Source organism: Echinops telfairi, unplaced genomic scaffold (genome assembly GCF_000313985.2).
Source record: "Echinops telfairi isolate 266 unplaced genomic scaffold, ASM31398v2 ScPeMD7_7467;HRSCAF=8505_0, whole genome shotgun sequence".
NCBI classification, from domain to species: domain Eukaryota; kingdom Metazoa; phylum Chordata; class Mammalia; order Afrosoricida; family Tenrecidae; genus Echinops; species Echinops telfairi.
This window is the reverse complement of record NW_022111367.1, coordinates 12,215,992-12,226,128: the sequence shown is the minus strand read 5'-3', so window position 1 is coordinate 12,226,128 and position 10,137 is coordinate 12,215,992. Positions and strand designations below refer to the sequence as shown.

The window sequence follows — 10,137 nt, the reverse complement described above, 5'->3', positions numbered from 1 at the left end:
AGAGAGAGAGAGAGAGAGAGAGACAGACACACAGAGAGAGAGAGAGTCAGGTCTGGCTTGGCTAGGTGGCTCTTCAAATCTTGACAGGACTTAATTCGTGTCTGCATAGAATAGCTTTAGTGGTTGCCTCTTGGCTTCCTCCTCCTGCAGGCTGCCTCCACCTGCGCTCATGATTGTGGAGGAGCTAGGAAGTCTAAGTAAGAGAGAGAAGGTCAAAGCAATTGCATGAGTGGTGGTGAAGCCTCTACTTTTTCTTCTTGCCTGATAGTGAGAGGACACTAGAGAGATTATTTGTACAAGTGAAAAATTTGAGGCTATTCTTTCAGTTGATCACAGTATTTTAAAAAGTAAATCCTCTCCACTGATTGTGAAAAATGAATCAGAAAAGCTAAGTAATTCTGTTTCTCGATGAAAATAAGTGTAGTTGGCTTAACTCTGTGTTTCTGTTTCTTTGTTTCAAAAGCAGCGATGAGAGTACTACCAACCTGATGGGAAGGCGATGAGGCTGAAGGGAATTGGTTACGCAGAGTGCTTGGAACAGTGCTTGGAAAGTACACTTTAAGTGTTAGCTGCACTTCTTAATATTCTCAGGATTAGGCTGAGCTATTCACTGTACACTGACAAACACATGGGGATGATATATGATTATATCAATACTGTCTTAAATTTATTTGTGATAATTTTTGCTAACATTTATAGCACTGGTGCCACCTGTTCATGTTACAAGCGTTATTATTTTAGGAATTTATGCATGTCTATATTCTAGAGAAACAGATTACCATTATAGAGCCAGTGGGACATACTTTTATTTATAATTTCAAAATTACTTACTTTTAGGTGTACTGTAAACACTAGAAATATATTATTTGATCCCATTTTCTTACTTTAATAAACTTTGTATTAATATTAAGAAATGATAGTAAGTATTTAAGAAATGAGAGTGTTTAGTATGTAAGATATGCTGGCAAGTATTAAGTTCTGAATCAGTAAGTCTGAAATGGGGCCTGAGGTTCAGTATTTGTAACACATTCCTATGTGATGAAGTTGCCACTCCCACTTAACGAAAATATAACAAATCTCCCTTTAAAAAGATGTAAGGAGCCTTGATTGCACAGTTGTTATGCACTGGGTCACTAACTGCAAGGTCAGCAGTTTGAAACCACCAGCCGCTCCACAGGAGGAAGATAGGCCTTTCTACTCTTTTAAACACCTGAAGTCTTGGAAACTTGCAGGAGCAGTCCTGCCCTGACCTCTAGGGGTCGACATTGACTCAGGCGCAGTGAGTTTGGTTTGGTTTGAGTAGTACAGTAGGGTACTCATTGGGCTGCAAACTTCAAGGGCAGCTGCTCAAAGCCACTCTGCTAATATAAGATGAAGCTTTCTGTGCTCCCCAAAATTTACCGTTTCATAAACCCACAAGGGCAGTTCTACACTGTCCTGTCGAATCACTATGACTCAGACTGGGCTCAATGGCAAACGTTGGGAGTCCACAGGTGTCACAAATGGTTAAGTTTGGGACAATAAACTGAAACGTTGGCCGTTCAAACCCACTCAGAGGGTTTTCAGAATGAAGGTCTAGCAATCTGCCTCTGAAAGTTCGCAGTCTTGAAAACATGGGGTGGCCATGACCCAGAAAGGATTCAACTGCAGTGATCACACCACCGAGGAGATTTATGTCACCATATGTATCATGTATAAGGTATAATCTTCAACAATTTGAGGAAACATTCCACTATTTTTAACTCCAGGTTTTTGAAGCCTCCATGTGAGTATCTGTGTATGGCTGTGCATAGAAAAATTTTATATAGAGATAGTTAGAGATTATGTAATTTCTAAATCCCAAATAGTATCTTTAGTGGTCCAAAATTTTCAATCAATTGCTATTTTGTTCTATTTGAAACTATATAAGAAATGCCTTCTGGTCCAATAAATATAAGTACTATGGAGGCTGCTTTGTTAGTGGGAATATTCTTTAAATTCATATAATCAAAGCAAAATCTGTCTCTTAATTACATATGTAATTATATATTAGTTTAAAATTTAAGCACAAAGAAGTACCTACTTTTTCTTTTTGTTTTTTACTTAACCTCTCTCTGCCTGTGTTTTTCATTTCTAAAGCAGGGACATTAAAATTACAAAACTCATATGAATGTAGTGAGAATTTATACATGTATGTATTATATTAGTCACAGCATAATCTAAATATATGATTACATAGAATGTAAGATAAGTAAAATGCATTAATCAGCTGAATTTGCTGCTTTTGTGTGTTATCTGTGAATTCTTTTTTTTTCAACATTTTAAACTGTGTTCTTTTCAAATGTTTGGACACTCCCTCTTTTTAATCTAAAGAATGCTCTGCCTTAATCATTCTCATAGGGAAGGACAAAATAGTGTCATTAAAGGATACAATAGATTCAAAACTGCAGAAGCTAGAATGAAACCTTTTAACCTCAGAATAAACTCTATAGTAGATCATGTCTCCCAAAAGTAGAAACTTGAACAAAAAATAACAACTATTTGAGAATTCAGAGTAAATAGATAACTGGGATTCTCACTTAATGACATGTCTACTTCAGTGTTAAACCTGTTAAAATAGCTAAATAATTATATTCATTTGATGCCATTTGTATTCAAGTCCCCTTTTAACTCAATTTATAGACTATACACTTAGTTATAATTTCTAACTGTAGTTTATACATATATTTCAGGGCTATTATTTAATTTGATGTCAACAAGAGACTGTTCTAATTTGTTACTTTGGGGAAAGGAGGATGTTGGCTTCAACTTCGTTAGGGTCCGAGGAGGACTAACTCTTCCAAATGGAGCACCAGGGCCAGCGTGTGTGTGTGGGGGGGTGGTGGGGGGGAGCGTTTGGATGACCCGTGCGTTGGAGTGAAATTACTTGGTATGGATATTCATACTTCCCACGGCATGATTGAGTGGTAGCATAAACATCATGTGCGGTGGACTCCATTGAGGGGACCGGTCTGTTTGGCCATTCCGTTTGGTGAAGCGTGAACCATCCCAGAAGCAAGATGGGAGACTAGTATGACCACTAAGAAAGAGGAGGTAAGAGTGAAGTGCTTCAGAAATCCCTTTGCGGAGAGGGAACAGAGGAGCAGCACCGAGAGATGAAATAGAACCCCAGGTTTTGTGGCCCACAAACTACGTAAAGCTTAGTGTATAGTTGAGTGTCAGCGCAAAAGGCTGGCTTGCAGAGTGGGGTGCTCTTTGGGCATTTATCAACATGAAAGGAACTTTGTAACAATTGCCCAAACAAGGCAGAGGCCCAGGGTCTGCATGGTTGAGAGAATTTGGACCAGAGAGAGACAGGCCTGCTAGCAATGCTCAAAAGAGACCCTGGGGACAAAAGACCTGTATATGCGTGATCTTTTCTGACCTTTTTAAATGTTTCTAAATACATTTACTGGGGGCTCTGACATCTCTTATCACAATCCATACATTCCTTCAGTGTGTCAAGCATATTTGCATATATGCCACCATCATTTTCAAAGCATTCTCTTCCCACTTGAGCCCCTGATATCCGCTCCCCATTTCTTCTCCCTCCCTCCCCTGCCTACCCTCCCTCACGAACCCTTGATAAGTTATAGATTATTTTTTCCATGTCTTACATCGTCCTCCATTGCCCCTCACCCACTTTTCTGTTATTCGTCCCCCTGGGAGGGGGTTCTAGATTGATCCTTGTGTTCAGTTCCCCCTTTCTTCCCCCACCCGCCCCTAATCCTCCTGACTTGCAACCTGTCCACTTCCCTATGAAACCCCCCGTAATCATTAGTATTGTCGGTGAGTCTCTGAGATCATTGCAATGGATGTCAGAGCCGAGCAGCCTACTGAGAAAGGGATGTTTGGTGTCAGGTTAGGGTACCGATGTTCGAAGCTAGAGGCATGTCCTTCAGGGATCAGCCTTGGGCTGGTCGGCGTGGATTTGGGTCCTCTTTCTCCCAACTGACACCACAGGAGGCCAGCCATGGCTTCTGTGCCATCCCCTCATTCTGGAGTATAAAAAGGAAACAACAACAAAAATCTTGCTTCCCAGTTGATTTGATTCTTGTTAACCCTGGATTAGTCAGACAGCAGCTGTGCTCCACATGGCTTCCCCGACTGATTCTTTCTTCTGAAGAGCCTCTGGGTGGGTTTGAACTCCCAACATTTGTGCCACCCAGGGACTCCAAAATGTTAATAGGTTGTTATTAGCTTTTGTTTATCATGTATTTACTATTGACTTCTTGCTACAATATCTGTAATATCATTTTTCTCTCTCTCTTTTTTAGTCTATTTTGGAATTACCTCACATTCTTAGAAATGTTTTCAATTTGCCCGGAATGTCCATTTTTGGTGTTTTCCCCCTTGGAACAGTTGTGGTAGTGGTAGGCAAGCCTGGACATACTAACCAAACATATTTCTTGTTGCTGCTCTTAGAGATAAAATTGATAGAGTTAAAGCAACAACGTAATTGAGGAAATGTGGAGGCCACTTCTTACATATTCTTATCAGAAGGCTAGATTCATAAGAGAACAGAAAGGCTTTTTAAGGATAGAATTTTAATATTCCCGATTCAAATTGTATACATTTGCATATATGAACACCTCTGTTTAATTTGGTAATGCTTGATGCCTTCTAAATTTGATATTGATTTAACAACTCCTCCCAATTTCATAGGTTTTAAAGGCCTTACAATTTGTGCTAGAACAGGGTTGGCAAATCTTTTTGGTAAAGAACCATATAGAATTGTGGACCATACATTTTATTTCTAAACTACTTACATTTACTTTTGTAATATGAAGCAGTCATAGAGCATGTACAAACATGTAAACAAATGAACATACTTGTTTTCAGGTAAAATTTTATTTACAAAAACAAGGGGCAGCTGTATTTGTACCATGGACCACTGACTTAGATTTTCAAGGAGGCTCCTTGGTTTTAAACTATGGTTCTCAAATAGTTCATAAGTTTATGGTTTGTCTCAGTGCCCTGGTAGCTCAGTGAGTAAAGTGTGAAGCTGTCAACCCATTGGTCCGTGGTTGGAATCTACCGGCCCCCTTCATGGGAGAAACCTCTTGAAGTCAGGTTCCGGTAAAATTTACAGCCCTGGAAATTCTAAAGGGTACATCCATTCTGCCCTGCAGTCTTTCTGAATCGCAAGCTACTCAGTGACAATGGGTTTGGGGTGTTTGTTTATTTGTTTGTATCTCATAGGGTAAATTCATGGGTGATAAGCCGCAAACCACTAGCCCTCTCTTCTCTGCACCCTCTCCAGCAGCATATCATCGTACGTGCAAACAGTGCATCAGGACTTTCTTACACAAAGGCGTTTCCCTCAGAAGAGGGATTCTGCTGCCACTGTTATGATAATAAATACACCACAGATGGTGCTTTCGTTGCAAAAACACCACACCATGAAAGTAGACATCTCTCTTGTGTGTAGTCGTTGAGCTTTTTTCTGTGATCTGACGATGTACTTTGGCATGGGTGTAAATTAATATTTAAGCTTCTCCTTAACCCAAGTGTCGATTTTCCTGCAAGGATGGTGGTGTTTCTAAATATAGATATGCAAGATGGGGGGAGGGGAAGACATGCTGAACTCCTCATTTTGGCAGTTTCTAGGAGTTTATTGTTGAGCCTAATAAGCATTCTCATATTGTCACTGCTATAGTCAACTGAATTAAACACACATAAATCCTTGCTATACAATCAATTCCAATTCTTACAGATTCCATGTGTGTCAGAGTATAACTGTGTTTGGTAGGTTTTCAGTGACTGATTTTTTTCACAAGTAAATCAGCAAACCACCAAGCGTTTTTTGCCAAGGCATCTATTAGACTGGAAACGTTTCATTTAGCAGTTGAGTACAATTAACCATTTATACTATGCAAGGATTGCTAGTCTCTTGTATAAAAACCATAAATCAGATTAGCCTGCACTGATAAGCTTGCAAGGTTGCACATCAATGGCCGCTCTCTGTTGAAGATCTCAAACAGGAGATTCTTGGGCCTAACCTGGCTCCCCTTCCCACGTAATACTTCAAAAACAAAACAAGAACAAGTTGCAAGCATTCAAAGGGTTTTTATGTAGAAAGCTGGATTTTTCTCTCTTGATAAATCAACCTACTAAAATATCTGAAGGTGTTTTTTGTTTTTGGTGTTTTTGATGATTGTTATGAGACATATTATTTTACATTTATCCTTGTGAGTCTTTCCTGTGTTTTATTGATAGACTATTTTTTAAAAGGCTTACGTTTACAGAAAAAATTACACAGAAAGTACAGTTTCCATACTCCCTCTCCTGCCTATATATTTTATTCTTTCATTAACATCAAGCATTAGTGTGGATGTATTGGTTATAACTGATGACCACACGTGCTATTATCAACCAAAGCCTATAGGTACATTAGGGTTCACTCCCAGTTCCTCCCGTAACCGTGCCACGATTGGGTCAACCTACTTCACTCCTATACTACTTGGCCTGATACTTTCAGTACACATGGCCCCTAGAAAGTTCAATTCCTATGCTTCCAGGTTCTCGCTATATACTAAAGATGTTACAACACAATCTATTTCGCTGAAGATCATTTGCAGTGAAGAAAACTCACTTAGTATTGCTGTTCTACCCATAGACTGTAGTTCCCACATAGTGACTGGGTAGGAGGATGCAAATAACATACACAAGGCACTAACTCAAGAACTGGGCAGTTTTTCCATCTGCCACCTCAGGAGTAGGAAAAGAGGAATCCCATGACCACCAAGAAAGAAGCGCTATCAGTGGAGCACATCTGAGGTGGTGGAGAAAGGAAGCCAAAGCACCTAAGGCTGAAGCCCTGAGGCCATGAGGCCGAGCAGAGGAGGCATGGAGACAGAGAGACGGTCTCCCCTGCTGCTGGGAAGGAGTACAGCTGAGGGCTTTCAAGCAAGAGGCTGGTTTGCAGAGCGAGGTGCTCCCTGGGCATACTGACCAATGCTGAAAGAGTTTTGCAGCACTTGCCCAAACAGGGCGCAGGCCAAGGGCCTGCTTAGCTGCGATGTCAAGGATGAGAGGGATATTCCTGCTAGAACAGCTGGGAAGAGGTGCTGCTGATGAAAGAGTTGTATTCTTAATTTTTATTCTACCTTGTAACCTGTTAAATTCTCAAATGCATCCCACAATTGTGACTATAGAACCTTAAGAAGACGAAAAGCCCAAACAAAACAGCGGCTTTGGGCGGAGGGGGAGAGCAAAGGGCACAGAACAATCACTGGACTTACTATTAAAAAAAAGAAAAACCAGAAAAAGACTTTAAAGAAAATGGAAAATGTCATTTCTAAGAAAAAGGCCAGGAAAGTTGTCCCAAGAATTATGTTTCTTTTCTTTATATCAATCACAGCAACGCACCTCCTCATTCTTTGATGATAGCAAGAGCTATCCTGTGAGAATATACTTGTAAAACATACCCCATCTGCCCCAAAGCTCTGATCTTGCTCCTTTCGACTGACGTTTCTTCACAAACAAGAACATTTCAAAAACTGCCATCTGAACATGTGCATCAACATGTTTACTGAGCAGTAATATGAATGTCATCTATTAGTTAATGGAGAATATGGCATTGAGCCTGATGATATCTAACACATGCTATTCTTCTGAAAAAGTTGGCGGAGCTCAGTCAAGGCAGCTTTCGATATTTATTTGCAAGAGTTCCAGTAGCGTTTCAAACCATGGAATTAGGTAATTATTTTCAGCTTCTGTCACCATGACCAGCTAATATGACACCTGGCCTCAGCTGGTTACACCACAGTCACTTTGAGGTGTTAGTTTGTGTGCCAATGGATCGTCATGGCTTTGGTTTAGGAGGCTGCCATGTGTTTCTTTGTATGTAAACTCTGTTGCCTGCTAGCATTAGTGGCTCATTGAACAACCAGAAACTGTTATGCTATTATGAACATATGTGGGAGTATACACAGGAATATATAAAGATCTGACAAAGGATATTTTCACATGGGGATTTACCTTGGCTAAAACTGTATCTGTGGAAGTGGTAGAGTATACGAGGGGCAGGGCTATGAAAATTTCTTTAATATCACCAAACACCTTAAGGGCATGAGTCTCTGGGCCTACGGATGCAGACAGACATCCAGATCAATGGGCATAACATAATTCACGAAGAAAATGGTATGCACCCTGAAGAAGGAGCACTGAGAACAGGAAACCCAGAGAGGAATGGGACAAGTGTTTCCCTGCGGAGATTGCAATCAATGGGATGAAACAAAATGTGTGTGAATGGTTGAATGACAATGTGTTCTACTCTGTAAACCTCACCAAATTTACCATCGAAAGCTTTCAAAGAAAGATATGAATCCAGGACACTGATGAAAATATTTAAAATAGATGACACGCTACTTTACATGTGACCTTCCTTTATTACACCCTGCTTGAATTGTATTCTGTTGATGTATAAATGATGTTTAGTTTGGTTATGATAAATTCTTGTTATTAAAGAATAGCCATATTTTAGCCTATATTTATTCTCCAAAGCAGATGCCTCTCTTCCTACTGTATATGGGGGGAGGTGGGGGTGGGGGCGGGGCGTGAGGTGTGGCCAGTGGCTGTGCCTAAGGAAAGATGTGTTTGATCATGACTACCCAATGACTGGTTCTTTCACCCATAATGAAAGGACGGGTTTCTGGATTAATTAGTAGAAACTCATTGAAGCTCTCTCTCTTCCTCTAATGTGCCTTTCATTGTTTTTCTCCATAGGAACTTTTTACCCCTGAATGCAAGTTTAAAGAATCTGTTTTTGAAAACTATTATGTAATCTACTCGTCCATGCTGTACAGACAACAGGAATCTGGTCGAGCCTGGTTTTTGGGGTTGAATAAAGAAGGGCAAGCTATGAAAGGAAACAGAGTAAAGAAAACCAAGCCAGCAGCTCATTTTTTACCCAAGCCATTGGAAGGTGAGTAACCTGTGCCTGATCGTTATTAGAATACTTAATTTTATAGTTCACTTTGATAACCCTGCCTGGTCACCTGGGGTGCTCCGGGAGTGTCAGGAACGACTTCTGTCTAGCTCTTGGTGGTAAGCCACACAAATGGCTACTTAGCTATGCATCGAGGTTCATGTGCTGTATGTATAAACTTCCTCCCTTACCTCCTTCCAGTGCTTCAAATTCCCACGGTCCCAACCTGTCTAGCCCCTAAGTAAATTAAATTAGTTCATTTGAACATTAAAAAAGACTATGTGGTATTACAAATCTGGAAAAATAGATACTAGAAAAGTGAGCTTGAATTAAAGGATTTAAAAGTACTTGCCAATGTTAATATAATCAGGTAAAAGTAATCCTCAAATTTATGAATTATCATAATTACTGAAAAATGAAAGAATAATGTGACTTTGATGAATACATGATGTTTCATATCTTCGTTCACCCTACCTATTTGTTTGCCATATACACTTGTGGCCCTTTTGTATCAAGTCTTCTTTTAGTGAAATAATTTATCTGCATTCACTTTAAGCAATGGATGTCTTTGTATTTGCTGTCACGAGATCTTAAGAGAGCAGATTCAAACGTTTTAGACCTTTCCCATTAATTATTCTCTCAGTAGTAGCATTTATTTCCACATATGCTACTTCTCTTAGATGATTACAAAAAAAATCTGATTTTGAGGCATTTCCAAAGAGTTTTCTACTTAAATACTTTTGAACAAAATCAGATTGGTTTTGATTTTTAAAAATTCCTGCAGGAAACCACTAAGAGAAAATTCATAATGGTTTTTGTAACTCCTATCATTCTGTGTAGGAATAAGATAACTTGAAAATGCATATACTCATTTCTTCATTGAACTTCCAGTTTGCTTTGGTTTGGAAAACTATTGTTGGTGAGCATCATCTGCATAATCCAATGATGTTGATTTACTAATAATATAATTGCAATTTGTCTTCAGAACAATTGATTGAAGCCCATACAAATAGCCACCAATTTATCCCTGTTAAAACAAGTTATAGCAGATTTTGAAATCCAGGTGGAACATTATCATTATACGGTATGGTAGATTATAAGGAGAACTACAATAGGAAGGGGAAAAAAATTGGAGAAACTTTCTCTATTCTTCCCAAATAACACACCCATGATTTGACAATATTTTT

General features: G+C 39.4%; 1 protein-coding gene across 4 annotated transcripts in view; it reads left to right on the top strand.

The window, feature by feature from the left end:
• The window catches only part of FGF14 (fibroblast growth factor 14), a 780,497-nt gene that overhangs the window by 743,082 nt on the left and 27,278 nt on the right, over positions 1 to 10,137 (top strand). For all 4 annotated transcript variants that reach the window (XR_006679433.1, XM_004704289.3, XM_004704291.3 and 1 more), the window contains one exon: positions 8,749 to 8,947. Coding sequence is in view for 3 of the 4 variants with exons in the window: in XM_004704289.3 (XP_004704346.1) it covers positions 8,749 to 8,947 (199 nt within the window). In the remaining variant the exon portion in view is untranslated. The remainder of the gene's footprint in view (positions 1 to 8,748; positions 8,948 to 10,137) is intronic.